The sequence below is a fragment of the Anas acuta genome, chromosome 1 (assembly GCF_963932015.1).
Source record: "Anas acuta chromosome 1, bAnaAcu1.1, whole genome shotgun sequence".
Classification (NCBI taxonomy): Eukaryota; Metazoa; Chordata; class Aves; order Anseriformes; family Anatidae; genus Anas; species Anas acuta.
In genome coordinates, this window is record NC_088979.1 from 115,594,282 (window position 1) to 115,615,076 (window position 20,795).

The window sequence follows — 20,795 nt, forward strand, 5'->3', positions numbered from 1 at the left end:
AGATGCAGCCTTTGTGCACATCCACCCCAACTCTGCTTAAACTGTTTCTTGAAACTCAAAGGGGTAAGGTCATGGGCTGTGGTCTCCACATGCACCTCAATGCATTTATCTCAATGAGTTATGAAGATGCATCGTGTGAGCATACATCATTAAGATAAAGATGCATCTGCTCCTGCAGACGACTGCAGTAACCCTTCTCACTAACTCAACCGGTATGTGATCACATTTTGGTACCTAAAAATTTCCACATGAGAAAAGTTAAACAACACAGGACACCACCTAATCTGCTTCTTCACAAGAACAAACGACTCCAAAAATTTTACCTTGCATAAGAAAAGCACAGTTTTTGTTATTTCCCAATAACAAAATTTTAGGAGCAGGCTAACCAAACCTTTACAAGTTTGTGGACATCTTTGTTAACTACAGTAAATTACTTCTATCTATATAAAAGCAACACAATTTATTTCCAGAAGTAGGAACTGAAATAGGACAGGTATGGTACTATACACCAACAGCTTTTGTTTTTCAACCTTTTGCAGCTACATTTACTATTTTCCTGCAGTATTAAGAAAATTATGTAATATTTCTGTTAGAAAGGGGTCTCCCTCAGTCTAACCAATGCATAACAGCTTCTAATCACTAGAAAATTAATCTGGGCATGTTCACATTTGGAAGAGTCTTTTTAGAAGTACTAGGGACTGTAATTAACTGTTGAAACAGCTCACTGAGGATGGTAACTAGCTCCATCACTGGAAACTTTCAACTAAAACTGCTTATTCAGAAGTATGAAATACATTTACAGAATTTGTGGTTGCTTATAAATAAATTACAACAGATTATCTGAGGTTTATTTCTACCCAGAGTTGGACATTAATCTCTAGAGTTCTGTCACTGCATTTTAAGGACCAGTAGACCTATATTAATTTATCCTTTATACTGAAAGCTCTTAACCAAACTGACTTCATGTTTGTAGAATGAGGTTACTGCATGCACATATAAACAATTTAAAAGAGGAGGGAAACCAATTCAGACAAAGCATTCATTCTGAAGTGTTTCAAATACTTTTATTAAACAATCATGTTTTACATGTCATCAGACCTAACCCCTGAAGTGCAAAAATGTTTCTGAGGTATTAAGACGGGAGGAAAACAGGTACAGTGTTGGTTGTTAGGGATACCAAACTAGAGCACAGTTGACTTTGCAAACAACAGGCCTTTATACAGCATTTGCAGGATCACAAAACTGAGAACAAGTCTCTGTGTATTTAGTCTTGAGAGCCAAGGAGCCCTGATCATTAGCCAGTTGTGTCACATTAATGAAAACACAGACATTGTTAACACAGGACGATGATCATAAATATTAATGAGGTGTTTCTAGGTCAATATGTACAGTACATGAAAAAATGAAATTCCAAATTAACTGCTGAATCTGTGACCAAAATCCCAACTGCCTATCCAGTCCAGCTTAATGTCAAATCTATTTTGGCCTCTCTAGTACTAGGATTTTGTCTATTCTACAAAGCTGCACCTGTTTGAAGACACCTGGTAACTCACACTCACTTCAGTCAACAGTAAAGTACTGCTTCTGTCCTGTTATTTTTCTCGTTGCTTTCTTCCCTTTATCCATACAATGAAGAAGCCTAATCCATGGGGAAAATCTGCTGAAGAAATAAGCACTGATCTACTACTCTTCGTGTAGACAGGAAAGTCAGAACTACAAAACTCATGGGGCAAAACTGGACCTTACAAATTGGGGTGTTAGAGTTCTACTGCCAAATTAGGCTCAAAATATAATTTCAGATCCGGAAAGTTTTGGCATTAGTTGTTTGTATTTGCAGGGGCTAAACAAATACTTTCTCCCCTTGGAGCATTTCCCAGTGTTAGAATTTGACTGAAGACTGTGGCTGTGGAGGTTCTGAGCAAAATTAGCTTTCTTTTGAATATTAGGTTTAAAATTTGCTCATGTTCTCTGTGATTTTGTTGGAAAAAAAAGTTTCTCAACCTCAAAAACTGCCACATTGTTCCTGACCAACTGCAATTTACCCTACACTCAAAAGATAGCCAAATTCTGTCCTGTTTTACTTCATGATATCACCACAAATCAACTGAAGACATATATTAAGAAAATACTTTCAAATTAATAATAAACAAAATTAACGTGTTGTTCTAAGTCTCTCTGTGGTTCTTTTTAGCCAAGGCAGATAATAACAAGTTCCTCCTGAGCTACAGTTGTTTTTTCAAATCTGTGACAAAACATGACAAAATAGAAGTGATCCTCATCTTCGTAGGTGTATATGAATTTAAGAATGTTTCTGAATGCGTCAGGTTTTGTGTAAGAATGGCATACTTGGAAAGATTCTCACCTTAAGCATCTTCAGCTTGAAGAACTTACCAGGAAGCTGGAGACACAAGCTCTATTGTCAGCACACCCATGGGCATAATGTCACATAGTCTGATCACAAACACAATTGAGATTCTTATAATTTCCTAGGACTGTTACCAATACCACTGCTTCCTACCTACACAACAACATCTAACAAGTCTGCAGATAAAGAATAGCTGGAATAGCAGCTGGATACAGCTGGAATGATGCCTTTTTTTTTTTTTTTTTTCTTTTTTAGTGGCGATGTATTTCATGAACAAGAAAGGCAACCCCAAAGAAAAAGGGCAAGTAAATCATTTTTAGTTGAAAACTGGGTTTCGGATGCCACTCAACATTGAACTGTTGGGCCAGTTTCTGTGCAGAAGTGTTAGGGACCATACAAAAAAGAAAATGCTTGTGATTCCTAGAATGACCACGCCAGAAATCAGTGCACTGGTGACTGCATTCAGCTGGAAGGGAGCTCCATTCAGATGAGCTGCAAGAATAAAAATGCACAGGGAAGGTCTGGTTAGAATTTCTCAGCAGTGTCAAATGTCCATCTTTCCATTACAACACTATATATCAACAATAATTACAATGGAGGGACTAAAGCTACTTCAGAGCAAGTACCTGTCTGTACTTTGAAAATAGTCAGTTCTTTCAATACCCATTGTGCTAGGGAATAAAGACAGTAAGAATACATCATGCAAAAACCCCTCACATTGAGTGACCAAGCTTGACTTGTGCTATTTAAAGCAAGACAGTTACTGCCCAAAAACTATCAAGGTGAGGCATAAGGATTTATGGCCTAGGCAAATTAACAAAATGATTTCTTCCCCGATATCGTTAGCTAAATCTCAATACGATGGATATAAAAATCCTTAACAGGCATATCTAGAATCAGATCTCAGATACTCTCAGCTTGTCTGCACACCTTTACAGGAGGCCCCTTAACATTTTTATCCAGTCTCAGAGAGAAGATACAACACATGTATTTACTATTTAGTGTAGCTCAAAAAGGCTGTTCATGGACCTAAGCCTGAACACTACAATGCACATATCCAGCCTATACCACCTTTTACAGTACAGGACAAAACATTTGAGTGGTAGGTACTACCCAAAGCACCAACCAGTGTTTGCCTGTGCTGTTTTCTTGCACTACCAGTGCTGGACAGTCCAGTGTAATTACAGTGCAGCTTCTAGGTGAGAAGCCACACTGCTCTTCCCAGAAGCAGCCTGCACATCACCAATCCCCCCCTCCTTAAAGCTGGAAAAATTCAGCTCTCTGTTGTTCAGGTGGCCATCTCCTTCTCAACCCTGTGATGCTTTCTGACCCTACTCATCATTCTCTCTACTACAGCAGTAATCCTACCTCACTACCTCTGTGCTCCCCTCTGGGAGAACAGGTACAGGAAGGCTGGTGCTGTGGAATGGTAAGGAGGCTGCTGTTTTCTTTGGATGGGAAGGAAAGGTAGCAGCCATTACAATACCAAGCTGTGTGCAGCAAATGGAGAAATTGCCTTTATTATTTTAATGACACCCATAGGTAGGAACAAACCCGTAAGTAATTCATTTTAGGGAAAACTTGTTTCCATGCCAGAAAGGAAAGGTAGCTGCTTCTAAAGGGTCTAAGTTGAGAAAAGAAGAGAACAAATAGCTACTAAAGTTCAGAGGAGACAGTAGGTTGATTGTGCCACTGGGTCCTGTTATGGGCAAGTAAGAAGTAGGATGGCCCAATGGACCACCTGGGTGCCCAAGCTTGAACAACCTTTCCTAGTCATTAGCTACTCCTCATTACCAGCAGAATAACATACAAGCTGAAACAAGTCTTCCAAGTGCCCAAAAGAGAATCACTGTAAAACTTAAAGACCAGATCTCCCCTGCAGCATATTTCAGAACAAGAGCTGAAGTGGGACTCCTCTGACTTTGAGCTGTGAACTGAACTGGACTGCACCATAACAACAATTTTGCTGCACAACTCCCAGATGGCATGAGCAGATTTTACTACTTAAGTTTAATTTTGCTTCTGGCAGTTGCAGTGTTTCTTCACCCTTGTATGTCATAGAAGCAGATTTTCATTTCAAAGCCAACTCAGCAATTAGAAGTTACTGTGTTGGTGGGGCTGGGTATAAAAATTAAACTGAGCATTCTCGACTTACCAATTGCTTGTTTTCTTTATGGTATGTCAGTATTTACTTATTTAAATGGCAAAAAGAAAAAAAAAAAAAAAGAAAAATTCTAGCTCAGTGAATAGAGCTGAATCAAAATGGTTCACTCAAACCATCTCTTTGTGGTTTCTCAGAATTCTGATCAACTTACCAAGCTGTGAATTGTTGGTTGGTGTTTCATCTGTATAAAATTAAAATAGAAAGCATTACATTTTTACAAACACCTAGTGACCACACACCCCTCCTCCCCACCCTGCACACAGAAGTCCCAGCTTCATTTTCAAAGCACATCAACTGTATTTGCAACACTGACTAGCTGCTTCTAGTATCTCTGGTAAAATGAGGATGACAACGTGACTTTCATGAAGTTCCTTCATTTTTAAGGTGAGTGCACCAATATGAAGTTACCTAGTATTCTGTGGAATATATATATATAAATATATATATCTATTATTTTATAATATATATATAATATATATAAACCATCTTAGTGCAGGACCACTTCATTTAAAAAGATTTGCAGTTCTATTCTTCTCCTTTTAATACAAAGACAACCATGATATTATACACAAGTCCCTTCAACAATAGCCATTTTACAAGAGTATCTGTATATGAAAAAAGGTTTAACATGACTTTTTTTAAACTGACTTTTTCCAAGGAAAACACAGTGACCTTAAATGTTTACCAAAAAATGCCCTTACCCAATGCACACAGTTACATAGTGACATCATATTCAAGGAAACATTTATATTTTGTCCTCAATTTTATCTTTAAGTTACTTACATTGTCCATCTCAAAACTACATTTCTTGTCATTGTTTGTGCTTTTCTGGGGCAACCTGTAAGCACAGCTCTTGTATACATTTATACTGAGCAGCTGTCTTCTATGTTTAAGTGAGACAACCTTCAAAATCTGTGAAAATTCACCTACACAAGTAGATACCTGCTTTGTCTCTAAACATGGAGACCAAAACATTTTCTTCTGTATATTCCTCCTACAATGATTTTTTAGATTAACAAACAAGCATGAAGCTTCACTGAAAAGGATACGATGTCAGAAATATGAGTTCAGAGATACACAGAAAAAGGGACATTATTCATTTGCAGTAGTGATATTCAGTTTATACTAGGGAAACTGTGTAAAAAGTGCTGTTACCAAAAGACTTTGTGATGGGAAGACCTGGCTAACAACTTGAGGTGCCTATGCAGACACTGACACACACAGGACCAGCCCCAGGACAGATACAGCACAAACCCAAATGAGATGAGGAAAGCAAGGGGTTGCACATCTATGCAACTCCAGCCACGTGATATAATACAGACATACGTACTACAGTCAGCAAGGTGCAGCAGGTTTTATGAGTGCTGTACAAATACATCTGTACTAAAGCTGGACCAGTGTCTGTCTTGAAAATACTATAAGCACCTTTGCATAGCTTCATGTCAGAGTAAGCCAGTACTGCCACCTATGGCACTCTTTGTCCACAAAGTCACTTCTCTTCAACTGAGTTGTTTTCTCATGACCTTCCTCCTTTTCTTTGACTACAGTATTCATAAATATCACATCATTAATACACTTACTGCTACAATGGTGAGGGACAGTGAAAGGAAGTATTAATTGCCTCTTTCTGCTCCAGAAGAGAAACTGAAGCTCAAGTCAGATTGACTTGACCAACAGCACTCAGGAAATCGGTGGCAGAGTTCAGAACTGAATCACTGTTTTTTGAAGTACTTTTATTATTCATATACATATATATATGTATATGTGTGTGTGTGTATATATATATATATATATATATATATATATATATATTCACAGCATTTGAATCAAAGTATATTACTTAACAAGGGCTGCTCATATAGCAAGTTCTATATAGTTCCCATTCCTTGCTCAAGGCAGCATTTCTCTAGCATAGATGTTTAAGCAAAACTGTCATTTGTTTTCAGTAAGTATTCATGGATGCAAATTTGAAGTTAGTTCTTTTCACTTTTTGTTGACTAATCAGATGACAGCAAGGGTGTTCAATTGAGACCATGTATAATGCAGAAAAAAAAAAAAAGTGACTTTGATTGCAAAAATAATGCTTATAACTGAGAGTATTTGTTTTAAGATGTCTTTTGGTAGATGGTTCTCAGTCCTGGAGGATCGATTGGTCTTTGTACATGTGAGCAGAACCACTTTGCATGTAAAAAAAGATTTTATTCTCAAGTGTTTCAATTATTTTTTCTAGACAGGATTCAGTCCTGTTCTCAGGTTCCTAAATCTAAGACTGCTGAAATATGCAAAACAGAATTTCTTAAATAATTTTCATTTATTAAGTTATCAACAGCAGTCAAATAATTTTCAGGGACTACAGATTGTGGGTTTTTTTGTGTGTGTGTTTTGGGTGGTTTTTATTTGCTTTACTTTTGGCAATTAAAACAGAAATCCATGAAGTTTAACTCTGGATCTAAAAGAGTAGATTTTAGTCTCTTACAACTTGTGATATATTTGTCCTGTTTCCTTCTTATAGCTGAAGGCTAAATATAGCATGTATTAACATTACTCAACACAAATAGAAACACACGTGAAACTGGAAGAAATGGTGAATAGAAAGTGACAGTGAATATCTATTAGCTGTACAAATTAAATTGTGATTGTGAACACAGTACCATAAATTCCATTATCTTCAGTGAAATCTGAAAAAAGTCAACCAACTGAGTTTGGGCTTTTAAAATGGGTGTATATGCATAATAGTATCTCACAGAGATTTTCATGGGGTCAAGAGGAATCATGTGAGCTGAGCAGAAATATTAGTTCAAAATTTCTAACAAAGACTTCAATAGTTGAGGAAAAAATACCCAATCTCATGGAGAAACCACCCTTTCTCTAAGTCACTGGAAATTTTTAGTTAAGTGTAAAAACATTTCCCCAGGTGTTTGAGATTCTTGCAGTACACAGAAAAAGTTTGCTTGTTCCTACCACTCCTTGTAATGATGGGTCCAGCAGTGATTACAGCATTGCCAGAGGTGCTCTGAGGACTCCAAGTTGTTCTCCTACCAGTGTCTCTTCTTTCTCTGTTACTGCAAATCTGAACAGTTAATCAAAACAATCACTGTTTCAGAGTGGAACAGAATTATCGCCCTTCTGTGCTTCCTTTTTTAATGGAAGCTCTTTTATAAGCAGTACTACAACTTCGATTTTATTTCTTAGTATGCATTAAATTACTCTGCAATAAAAACTGCTGCAACATTCCCTAAAAGTATATCTTGTAAATGCCTAGCTTCCCGTTGCATTTTGCCTCACTTCATTTACAGAACTACATTGCTGTTGTGTACAAGATCCATCTCCTATTATATGAAATTTTCAGTAGTTAATTTCCCAAAGCTTTGTTTACAGTCGCTTTTCCCAACAAATGTGTTTTGCTTGAATAGGGATAGACAACATGCTACAGTCCCTATTCCAGTGAGCTTCTTAAGTTAAATTTCATACTTTTCCATGGAGTTCTAAACAGCGATGACACATGAAAACAACCCTCAGCGCTACCATCTGGAATCCACCTTTAATTAACATCTCTAACTTATCTACCTTAATCTTGTGTACACAAGAATAAGAGCATTTCTTCAATTTCAACTTCATGTGAAAGAACTTCAAAACCCTCAGAACATGCACATCCATAAAAACAATAAATTATTTAAACACAATTAAGTATAACATAAAGCACAAAATGAAAGAAGTATACAGAATTGTAAAGTGCTATCAGTTCAAAGTGGAAAGCCATTCAGCAGGAAAACTACACTGCATTTTGAAGACTTCAAAGAATATTGCATTTATATGCATATTCAAGTATTTCAGTCTCCCAGACATACTTCTTGTTCTTTATGCTCCCAAAATGAAATAATGTTTGAATTTACACATCTTCATTAACTTCAGCAAAACAGCAGTTTCCAAATTATAAGGGAGGTGATAATAAACAAAAGAGGAAGTAATAATTCCCCCACCCCCGTCAGAAACACTTTCAAATTTTCTTTGTCAGGGTAAGTGTGCTTACTATAGCTTTAAGTTTTCAATTTATACTATTCTAAGATATTTATATTCCATCCACTATGATTACGAGTACTTTGTTTCTTAGACACTACATTAAGATTATCAGCTCTGAAGCTGTCTAAGAGTCATTACTTCTAATAATGAGTTAAGGACCAAAAGGCAAAAAGATCACTTCTTGCATGATCAAAAACCTGCGCTTTGCAGGTCTAGTATTATTCTACCTTTAGGTGACAACATTCATTACCTTATTCATCAGTTGGCTTACGTTCTTTCAGACACACAAAGAACATCCTTTCTCCTGACTCTACAAGTCATCTTCATTATGTCATCCAAATATCCATTACATTTGGATGATTCCGGTTTGACTTAAATCCAGATAATTAGCAGCAACTTCTATCCACTGACACTTACTGGCACAAGAAAGGGACAGTCATCTGCTCTGCACAGCTTTGTCACGCAGTGAAGGAAGACTGTAGACATCTTCTGGTTTTTGTGCTTCACAAAGCGGAATACCTCAAAAGAAAACCTTCCCATTTGGCTCTTACCATTTTCAATTATGGTTGTCTGTGGGTCTTTGTCGCAACTAGATTTTGTTGAAAAATAAAAATAAATAGGATGAGCAGATGTATGACTAGCTTTTTTAAGCTCTTAGTTAAGAATAAGGTAACTTAGGCAGCAGTTCAGTGCTTTAGGTCCTTGAAAAGACCACAATACCATGATGTCCAACATGTGCAGCCACAGTCTCCCTGCCAGGCTGCACAGTCCTGCACTCATTGCTGCAAAAACACTATGATTTGCAACATCACAGCTATATTCAAAATACCATTTAACTCCAGTGGCCCCAAAAACTTCAGGGCTGAAACAAAAAGTAATCATGTGCGCTAACCAGCACAGACAGGTAACTCAAAATGAAGAAAGCCTCTCTCCAAGCAACCATCATTGATGAGACTTAGTATGAGATACTGCCAAGATACTGGTATGTTTTACAGAGTTCCAATTCAAGTATGTATTATTACTAGGACTAGCAGGAGCATCTAGTAATCTTTAATCATTTGCTTAACTCCTTGCCTGAAGTACAGACCATGATGTTTTATATCATCGTCATTGACCACAAAGGTATCTTTATTAAAATAAAGGCCAGTTTAACCATTCAGTTTTGGTGTTTCTGATGTCTAGTATGGCCATTTTGGATGTATGCTTCTCCACCATAATTCTCATGACTTTGAGCTTGATTCTATATTTATGCTCACAAACAAGACAAGACCTGACATGTTATACATGTAAATACAGCCCCCAGGCCTCTCTGCTAACATTACTTAGAGTTTTCAGGCAGTCTTAGAACACTACTAACAGGGAAATTTATACCCATGTTTTTTAAAAGAAGTAACCACAAATACTGGATTTGCATAGGATGTACCTGAGAAAAAGATCATATCGAAGATCGTCACCAGGGTTACCAGATGGTGTGGTGTAACAGTAGTCCATCAAGACATTCCACCTGTACAGGAGGCAAAGTGATAGATGATGAAGTGAACTGGCAACATAAGAGTAAGGGGGATAAGATGAAAGGACAGTGCAGGCAAATGTATAAATTAATAATGCAGACTGTTACACTGATGCTGAATTACTGTGTTTAAAAGCTAAAGTACTGGGTTCCAACTATACCACTTGTTTCTTCCCAACTTAAAGAACTAAACAGCACACACCATAGCAGCAGAACTTTATAACTCAAATCATTTGGTTTCATGTGAGTCAAAAAACATGCCAATCCATATGTTGCATACCTCTTCTCAGAAGTGATGGCCACGTATAACTAGAAGCCAAAACCTTCCCACTTTTAAAAGCCCAGGAGTTTCTCATTTGTTCCTCATTTTACCCTTTCTTAAAAACAACAGCATAGGATGTAAAGCATGATTCAGAAAGAACTTTCATTATGATGACAGCAGCAAGATATGCACTCAACATCAAGGACTTGATAACCTCCAGCTGAGGGCAATGAGCTCAAACATTAAACATCCTTCTAACCCCACCCCCCCCCCCCCCAAAAAAAAAAAAAAAAAAGGAAGAAGACTGATGCTTCTAAATCAGAATAATTTAGAAACCCAAGAGCTGAATAGCCAACAGGATAAGAAATAATATCCATTATGGTACCTGCCATCAAGGTTGGTTGCTCTCACGGCTGCATATATTTTAGTTTTCAAAGGTAAACCTGTACTTGGGATAAGGAGCTGCTGGCTATAGGTTGAGTCCTGAAAAACAAACATTGCCTCAATGTACAAGAAATCCCACTGTGACAATTCAGGTGTACACATCTGCATTCACAAACTGAACTCACATCTAGTTTCTGACTCATGTAGGACAACTATTTACTTAGTCCTTCTTCTGGGAGGAGATAGAAAGCAGTTCCAGAGCATTTGCCTACAAGTCTGTCTGTAAAGATCAACAACACTTGATTTGTCTTACCATATGCAACTATTTGGGGGAACCTATTTACCATTTTATGAAGTGGCTAGATCGGTAATCAAAGAAAAGGTATCATTTATGAACATGTTTTCAAGTTAACAACTTAATATCTCCCAGTGACTACAAGCAAACAGTGACTGCTGTAGTTTTCTTTAAAAAAAGAGCTTAACTAGGTTGTCACAGTGCAGTCTTGCCCAGGAAAGATTCTTACTATTATTTGGTTTAGTGGAGATAGCAATACCTCCAGGCATTATTCATCTTAAGCTTTAGACATATTCCAAATATCCAAAACGTAGTTTTCATGGAATTTGTTTTGTTGCAGGTTTTACATAACAAATATTTTCATTTAAATTCTAGTATTCCAAAAATTCTGTTTCAAGAAATTTGTATGTAAAAAAAAAAAAAAAAAAAAAAAAAGGATTTTCACATATATAACTACATAAATATAGCTGTTTTGTTAGTTTCTTTGTTCACAGGCTGAATCATTAACGTCACTTGAGCAATGACCCACAGATGCCATGAAACAAATACAGAGTGACAGATGTTAATTTAGCGTATCAAAACGCACTTACAGGTAATATCTATGTCAAATAAGTTAGTAATCCAGAAAGCACGGGGATTCAGCATGTTGAGACCTCCTGTGAGAGGTCAAAGCACTTGATGCATAAGAAAAATTTTGTGAAGTGAAATTTTGACAGTGCCACAATAACACCAGGATCATTGTGGCAGGCAAGAGCAGGAGCTGACAGTAACGAGAAAGATTAAGTACATAAATCAAGTGATTTTTCCAAGGGATTGATGCCGAAATTCACAGCTTGCCAAATGCGTACTCTTTTCATTACTGGAGGACTTGGGAGCCACTCATGCACACATACACCAGCTCCCTGACATGCACGGAGCAAGTCTTAGCAGATCCATTCAAATGAGATCATTTCTTAAAACAGCATAAATATCCTGCATTGTAAGATCCTTTAGGATGTTAAACTGGTATGTTTGCCTTCTTTAAATTCAATTATACATGTACATTTCTCTGTTACCTAGCTCTGTCAAACTTTGCAAGCTAATAAAAAAATTTCTACACTAAGTTCCTCATTCCATCAGTTTTAGAGGATGAAAGCCTAACTTTCCAGGTGATAACTGAGAAACAAATGCACTCTCACTACAAGCATTAATAGCATTTTTAGCTGAGTGATTGCAAAATTAAACCCTGAAAGGCAGCAACAAACAAGTGGTGGTCAACTCCTGTGTTTAGAGAAGTTTGGGAACTTTTCACATCCCCATCCTTTTGGTCACAGGATTATTTAAAAATGAGAGAAGTATAATCTTCATTTTAACAGATTACAGGTTGTTATTCAGAGCTCTGTTCTGTCAAACAAACATGATTTTTTAAAGAATGCCTTTGGAAAATGTCCTGTTACAATATTTATAGCTCATTATGTTCAAAGTTTAAAGCATTGACTTTTAAATCAGTTGCATGAATTATAACTCAGCGTCATGATGGCATGAATAATAATGCAAAAAATCAGAATCATAATTTACAAAAATGTTGCTTGATAGATTGAAAAATGATATTTAAATCAGGTATTTAAAATGTATGAATAAAATTTTTAATCAACACGAAAAAAATAATTTCAGGGACTAACGTTGTTAAGTAGAGGTCCACACATTTTTCACATTTTACTGTCACCTTCCATATTTATATAGCAAAAGCTTATACAATAATGCATATCCAAGTTAAATTATCTAAAAGGTATGATAGAAGTGTTAGTTGAAAGCTGTTAAAATTATTAACCCTTAAAATCTTGAAAGTTCATGCACCAAGATAACAAGTACTGTGGGCTTTAGGTTTGGAACAAATCCACATGCCTTACAACAATTAGGTGATCAAAATGCTTAAAAGGTTTGAACATAAAAACACCCCAGCAAAAAATGCTACAGTTTATTTCTAAGAGAATAGATCTATATATATTTATTTTTATCACAGAATTCTACAGACCATCTGCATCAGTACAATGCATCTATTCACATATATACATAGATGCATATGGATATTAGAAATATGCACATAAACATAATAAATGCAAACAAGTATGCACTCTGGAGTATGATTATTATTACTACAACTGATTATTTGCATTGCAGTAGAATCTAAAAAGCCAGAGCTGCAAGCTGAGGGACTGTATAAATACAGAATAATGACTCTGTGTGTCCTCAAAGACCAGTCATATAAATACAAAACAAGAGGTACATGCAAACAAAAAGGACAAGGGAATGTAGATTAAAACTGCCCAGAAGGTGGTCTTGGTCCAATTCTTGGAAGAAATAGGGGAGTAATAACACCAAATGAAGCAAAGTCTACATTTTGCTGTGCTAATCCAGCTTGCACCCACAGAACAGAAAAAGATTTAGTCTATTTATGTTGTGTTACTGTGTTTTATACTCACATTGTAAAGCAACAAGTTCAAAGTACTGATAAATGTACCATTGTTCTCTCTTACAGAAATAGCAGCTGATGACCTACAACAGAACCAGAAATCATTGTGAAGATCAAAGAATACAGTTTGTCTTTCCACACTTCTGTGTTGTTTTTTTTTTGTTTGTTTGTTTTTTTATCATTAAAAATCTCAGTGAGCTATATCACAAGGAGTTAGTTTATACATTTGTGTTATAAACTTCAGAAATAGAAATTTATAGTGGAAACACTGTCAGAACCTTAACTATATGGAAAATAATAGATACTTTTGAAAACATGAATCAGAAAAATAATTAGCAGAGAGGCCAAGTGACAAAAAGGAACCCGCTTTTTGTGATATATAGGGTCTACTCATGGAAATATTTCCTCTATATTCACATGCTTACAAACTATTTCATGAAGAATTTTCATGTTTGTTGCTACCATTTTGTCATCAGAAAAACACAATTTTAAGGCAACTTCTGCATCAACTAAGACAAAAGCAGGTCTTCATTAAAGTATATTATCTTACAGAGTTACATTACTGAAGTTTTTCTCCTTTGCACCACCTCTTCTTTCCCTTCACTGTTTACAAAGTCAAGTATCGCTATTGTTGACTGTACTGCTATAGCACGCATATATTCAGGTGTGCACATCTGTATATGTATGCATATGCACACGTGGGCTTATGCAGACATGGGAATGAAACACATAGGAATGAAAAGCACACTTACGAAGCAAGCTGGGTATTGTTAACCAGGTATTCCAGTGGATAGCTACAGCTAAATTTATACAGAAGCCCAGGTAAATAGCTGATAATCGTTGGTGGGTCTGGTGTATCTATATAGCCCGAAACATTACCTATCTGTATCACTGAGGTATTCCCATAAGCATTGATACCTCGAGCTGAAGACACCTATTGAGGGAGATAGAAAAGAAATATTACCAGAAAGTTGAGCATGGAACAAGAGATATGCCAAAGAATACTGATGCCTTAGACCATCATTTACCCAGAAATACCTTCAGGAAGATCTTTCAAAAATGAATTTGGTTTATTAACACCATGTTGCCTGTGTTCTGTTTCTCACCTCCCCGAGATCAAGCATATACAATTCACAGGGGATACTGCTGATCCTAAAACATGGGCTCAAGCAACATTTCAATATAAAACTGATGAATCCAGGTGCATATTTCCAATGAATTCACATGACTTACTGGGAAAAGCTGAAGGAACTTTTCTATTATGGTTAAATCGCATAAAATAAGCTTCTGTATGCAACTATGAAGTTGATACACAAACAATTTTATTTACAGAAACAATACCTAGTCACTCAATGTTTAGTTTTGACAAAGCCAATTTACTTTATAAGCAGATACAAACCAAGCAGCTGAACTTTGCATCTGTGTTTTTGCCTACATGATACATCTCTAAATGATAAACTAAGCAAAAAAAAAAAAAAAAAACACTGCCAGAAATGCAAGTTAGATATTTAATGTAAAATCAGATAATGCCTCATTTGAGGATGCCAATACAACTCTAATTCAGTCCCTGGACATGTGTTCTGGTGCATTGCTCAGGCTCACAAACTGCTGAGCCAGTAAAAACAAATAGTTCTCCAGAAAGCAGACTCTTTCCTCCTGGTAGCAACCTGCCCCACTCCATCTAATCTGGATGAGGGGATGGTTTGTGAGAACAGCAAATAAATATGTCCCAAATTACTTTCTCATTAGGCACAAACACAATAAAGCCAGATAAACATGGCACTGGACTTCAGCTGTAGCATTGTATTAACTTCTGCATTATATCAACAATACAAACCCTTTCCACAGTTTTATAGCATGCAATTTCTTTAAAAGCCATTTCATCACTTAGAAGAGTCACCCTGAGGTGCACATGAGCTGCAACATTTTGTAGTAGCACAGGATATGCAGCAGGTATATTGATTGTTTAGCTACAGGAAAGTCTGGAGGAAGATATAAAACCATGCATTTTGCCAATGGCATGCGGCTAGCCATTCCCTAAATTGCAGGAAAATGCTTAATATCAGATTACTAGGATCTGTCCCTTGCCTAAGAAGCACAGTGTAGAGCACAGGAGCAACTAGCGACTGCTGTTTTGCTTTCTTCCCACCCCATCCCTTCAAAACAAAAAGTTTTGTTTCACACATTTTAGACCTGTGTTTTATCTGAGTTCTGCTTAAAATGCTACCTTCCCTTTGTACTACACCATCATAAGAACTTCCTGCTCCTTCATTGTCTTCTTGGCACAGCATACAAAAACTTAGACGAGGTGAGGGGAAATTCTTGTCAGATTTTTAGTAGCTAATACTTGATCTCCGTATCCCGTGCAGCCTTGTGGGAGCCTCAATCTGTATTTAATTGGACTGATCACACAGCAAGCTCTTACAGTTGTAATCAAACAGCAAGCTCCCGAAGGTTATGACCAACTCCACAGGAAGAGCAAAAGGTTCCTTCCTGCCGAGCTCTCCTACCTCAATTCATGGTAGCTCTTCAGAGAGGCTAGGAAAAGAATCTTGAGCTCACTGAACTGCTTTTTGTTCAAATAGCAAACAGTTCAAAATAAAACTCAGCCTGAGGCAAACAGGTCAGAGAGCATATTGAACAATTCAGCACGATTTGAAAAAATTATTAGTACCTGAAAGCAGCAGGGTTGTTATGAAAACTGACAGGTAACTAAGTATGAGTATGAATTCTGGAGATCATATGAGCCTCAAAAAGAATACATTTTTGCATATTTTTATAAGTCATTCATAAATAGTTTGATACAGTGATCAAAGATTGAAGCTGAATGCCTAAGTCTGAACTTCAGTCCCACATCTTGGTTTTTTCCTCATGAGTTAAGCACAAAGGTAATATTTTTTGTTCTGTAGGTGTTTGGTTTTTTGTTTGGTTTTGGTTGGTTTTGTTGTGTTTTTGTTTTGTTTTGTTTTTTTTTGGGGGGGATCAAACATTCATTCAAATTTTGCTTGAAAACCTTGGTTTGTTGCCAGGCAGTTCTAAATATAGCTGTGATTTTACACAGAGTACTACTTGCAAAGATGCCTACTGTTAGCTTCCTTTCTTGGGGTTGGGTCCTCTGGCTGGAATATTCCCCCTGTGACTTTCAGCCTGAAATCCCTGCCTTATCACAGAGTATATAATATCACTCAGCAAGTCCTCTCCCACAAGAGTGCAGAAGTACCCATTCTATAACTCTCACCTGATCAACCAACTCTTAAAAATATTTTTCTTTCATTTCACAAGTAGGTATTTGAAAAGTTTCAGCAAAACAAGACACACTCAAAGGTTTTAAGAATGGCTTGCAAAAATCCCCTTTTCCACTGAAAAAACTACTGCAATAAAAAAGTGTCCAATGTAATCACAGGGCAAGCCTGTCCCACCACATTTTCTAATTAGAAATCAAAATAAATCATTGACTTTGTTTTTCTTGTGAGGAAAATATAATGTACACATTATATTGTAAACTAGGAAAGACAACTTAAGCATTATCTGTAAAATATGATGCTGTCAGGGCTTTCGCTTGATCCTACGCATAAACATCCATGCTACCATTTCACTTAGATCTCATCTTACCACTAAAGTGTTTCCACAGGATTCCAAAGTACTCAGATTGATGATGAAAATGACCACTGCTGGAAAGGTGTTGTTGTTGATGAACCCCCTGCAGTGAGCATCCCCATGTTTCCCATTCAGAGCCAGATCTGTTTCAGAATAACCAGAGAAAAGAACTGTGCAAAAATTTATCTTCATAGTAATGGTCTGCACTCCACAGAAAACATTGATATCTCGTTCAGCTGCACAAAAATAAGACAGGAAAAGAAATAAGAAGATGCTTTTCAACAAACATAAGTATTGCAGCAATTAGTCTTGTGTTGTACCTTCTGATCAAATCGATTTTTAGACCCCAATCACAGCAAAATATTAGAATATAAGTGGTTAAAGTTGCGTTATTCTGAAAAATAATATATTTGAATCTACTCACTAAAGAAAAACATGAAATAATACAGTAAACATACTCTACCATGCAACAAAAATAGTACTCCAAAAATCCCCAATAAGTCATTCAGTACTACATCCATAAACCAAAGCACTGCAAAGGACTGGAAAACAGCAAGTGGTTATTTATTTGGAGTTTGATTAAACAGCCCTTTTCTGAAACAGTAATTCCCAGCAATTTTGAGAAACTTGGGAGGCTGAGTTCTGCCCTCCAGCCCGCTTCCATCTGGCATGGAAGTCATGTGCACTTGAGATTGTCTGGAGTCCACTTTGTACCAGACCAGTCTCAGGCTGTGCAGAAGACAATGACTGAAACCACAAGGTGTCCTGCAATCTGTCATTCTGTACATTACAACAATTTAAAAGGACCTAGAAAATAGCAACTGTTACAAGTTGTGATAAGTTTTTGAACAGCAGCAAAAAACCTCCTTCGGATGAATTTGACCCTTTATCTGAAAATTCTGAAGACTTTTATGTATTTGAGTAGAAAAGAATCAGGTTAGGATATAGGAAAAAGTAATAGTTTGAGTCCAGAGCTAGCTATTATATAACTTTTCTATAAGCAAGCCCTTCTCCTTGCATTTAGATGATGGGGAAGGGGAGGAATCATTTATTTTTTCGCCCTAGTGTTCTGCAAAAAGGTGTACTGCATCATGTTCAACACAGACATTACTCCTTTATATAACAACTCATTTATTACACCTGCTTAAAGATTAAGTGCTATTAAAAATTGTAAAAACAACTTCAGTCAATACCATACCATTAAGCCTGCTGAAATGAATTGTTTCACTGCACTGACACAACAGAGAGGAAATGAAATCTCTATTACAATGAACTAGCTCTTCCCCCGTGGTACAGGAGCACAAGCAGTTTAATTTCGACAGCTTTAATGGTGGCTTTAAAGCCAAAACAATCAAGTACAGGAAATAACAGGCTAAACTCTGGCCTTAGCTAATGTGGTGATAAATGTTACTTGCTGGGTGTAAATTTGGGCAGAAAGATACTGGAGGCAAGAACATAAGTTGAAGTGACGCAGCATGATATTCTCCTGGTTTGTACGTATACTTATTTCCAATAAAATAATGTACAAAGATCAAGATGCACACTTTGGTATCCACTACTAGAGGGTTCTAATAATGCACTTAATGGGTATGCTAAGGTAGAGGGAATAGTACAAAAAAGGTAAATAACAAAGAACATGCTTTTACGCTTGCTCAAAGCAATGAACAGATTGTAATAAATTGAAGGATGTAATATAAACTAGCTCACTTAATTTTATAACTCACTTCAAGCCTTTTAAAGAACAGGGTGTTACTTTTCCTGTTAAAGTACCTTTACCACTTGGCAAAATTCTCACTTGACACTAATGAAATGAGAACTCTACAGCACAAAAGCAACCTTAGCACTATACAAGAGAATAAGCTGCTTTCCCAGACTGAAGTTTTGCTCATGCTTTACAAGGAAGTATTATCATCACATTTATTCACTCTGCAACTCAAGCATTGTATTTGTTCAGAAGTGAATCTGAAACTAGATGCAAACAGATCTAATGTCTCTTAAGATTATCAACACACAGCAAATTTCTTCTGAATTTAGGAAGTTAAACATTATCCCTATCTATGTACATTTAAACAAAAGTAGCTTCATTCCCACAGTAAAAGCTTCTGGTTTTCTGAGTCAACATCACATGCAAAACAGAGCATAGCTCATGAGGTACGCAGATACTGCAGTAACAGACATCGTCGAGTCACGGGTGGACTCATGGCAACACAAGCCAAATGCTGACAGCTTCGCTGCCTGGTGCCCCTCCGTGTACTGCCAAGATTTGCCATAGAGAAGACAGAAATACCTGCGGAGGATAAGAGTTTGCCAGAACACTGTTGACAAAAGTCATTTCACCAGAAGTATTTTATAGGACACTTATAGGTCAAAACCAGCCTCTCTGCACAAGCCTCCTCTTGATCAAGTTCCTACTTCAGTGGTGAATTAAAATGCACAGTGCGTGAGAAGTGGCAGTATATTCTGGAGATGAACTAGCTTTACTAAGTTTCGGTATGCACTTACGGCAAGAGCCCCTGCATCAAAGCTGTGTTTCCCATCTGAAGACAGCTGTACTGATGTGGCTGTACACGCCAAAAGCCTTCTAAAAGCTATGCTCTACTGCAATGCAGAACTAAAGCTTTTTCATCCAGGCAACTCTCTGAAGGATGGCAGGATTTGACCTTATTACATATTGTAGAATATGTCTACCTTTCAGTACAAAAAGTCAAAGTACTTTCCATCTACCAAATACATTTTTTTCTTCAATCCTTTTAATTATCTCATACTTACGCTGCAAAACCTGCAAGCTGCAGGAAGAGCCCTGTCTGATTATTTATCAATCTACTTATGCAGCATCATCCCTATGCAAAAAGTCACCTAAGCAATAAATGATAAAAGCACAAACAAATGAAAAATGGATGAGCTCTAAGGGTCCTTCAGGAAGGCTTAATTCCTCATCTTCACTGAAGACAAGCTTCCTAAACTTCTGTTCCTCACAGTCTTAAGTAAAAGAGCAAACAAGTTCAAAACAACAAAAAAAAAAAATCAATGGCTTCTGTGGACTTGCACACCACAGGCCTCATCTGCAAAGTCCACTCTCACCCTACGTTTGGAACTTCAGCTGACAAAAACATTTCTAATGGGGAACAAATAAGGAACAGAGAAGAAAATTCTATCTATAAGCAGGCCCTGCACGCAATACCTGAATCTCAGAGATGCTTGTTTGAAACATTCTCCTTTTTGACCCCCTCATTCCCTGCTCCCTGTTACATTCGACCTCAGAAGGCAGTGAGGCCTGCACATACAAAAGCCACAGCCTAAGCCACGCACCAGGGAAGTGACCAGAGCAAGATCAAGTCGCCTCTCTCAGCAGAGGCTCTCACCCATCCTCTGGGCTTCTTGAACCCATAAAAAAAGAGTTCCAGCATGCTCCACTAAACCCTGTATGTTACTTAGCCTCCTGAACACCAAAAATACTTGCCAGATTTGAGGACAACAGGGTTTTTTGTTTTCTGTTTTTTTACCTGTAACTCAAATGAATGACTAACATAAGCAGAATTTTTTCTTCAGCCCTAAGAGTTTTGATTAAATTCCAACCTTTGAATCTGTGCTGTCTGAGATCACAAACAAGAAAGAGCAGAACTCAACTTTCAGCTGCAATGTGCAGAACAGCATGATTAGAATTGACTTTAAAAAAATCTGTGTACTTGTAGCCTAAACAGATGTGCCCCTGACTCCCTGAGATTCATCAGGCATGGAATCTGATA

The 20,795-nt window shown here is 37.1% G+C and overlaps 1 protein-coding gene across 9 annotated transcripts in view; it reads right to left on the reverse strand.

Moving 5' to 3' along the window:
• Nucleotides 1-1,042: 1,042 nt before the first annotated feature.
• ZPLD1 (zona pellucida like domain containing 1) overlaps nucleotides 1,043-20,795 on the reverse strand; it is a 101,247-nt gene continuing 81,494 nt past the window's right edge. For all 9 annotated transcript variants that reach the window (XM_068694757.1, XM_068694766.1, XM_068694737.1 and 6 more), the window contains 9 exons: nucleotides 17,065-17,285; nucleotides 14,205-14,386; nucleotides 13,463-13,535; nucleotides 10,707-10,804; nucleotides 9,973-10,053; nucleotides 8,967-9,138; nucleotides 7,491-7,599; nucleotides 4,681-4,710; nucleotides 1,043-2,857 (listed from right to left, as the gene is read on the reverse strand). In XM_068694757.1, coding sequence (XP_068550858.1) covers nucleotides 2,682-2,857; nucleotides 4,681-4,710; nucleotides 7,491-7,599; nucleotides 8,967-9,138; nucleotides 9,973-10,053; nucleotides 10,707-10,804; nucleotides 13,463-13,535; nucleotides 14,205-14,386; nucleotides 17,065-17,285 — 1,142 coding nt within the window. In that variant the 3' untranslated portion in view covers nucleotides 1,043-2,681. The remainder of the gene's footprint in view (nucleotides 2,858-4,680; nucleotides 4,711-7,490; nucleotides 7,600-8,966; nucleotides 9,139-9,972; nucleotides 10,054-10,706; nucleotides 10,805-13,462; nucleotides 13,536-14,204; nucleotides 14,387-17,064; nucleotides 17,286-20,795) is intronic.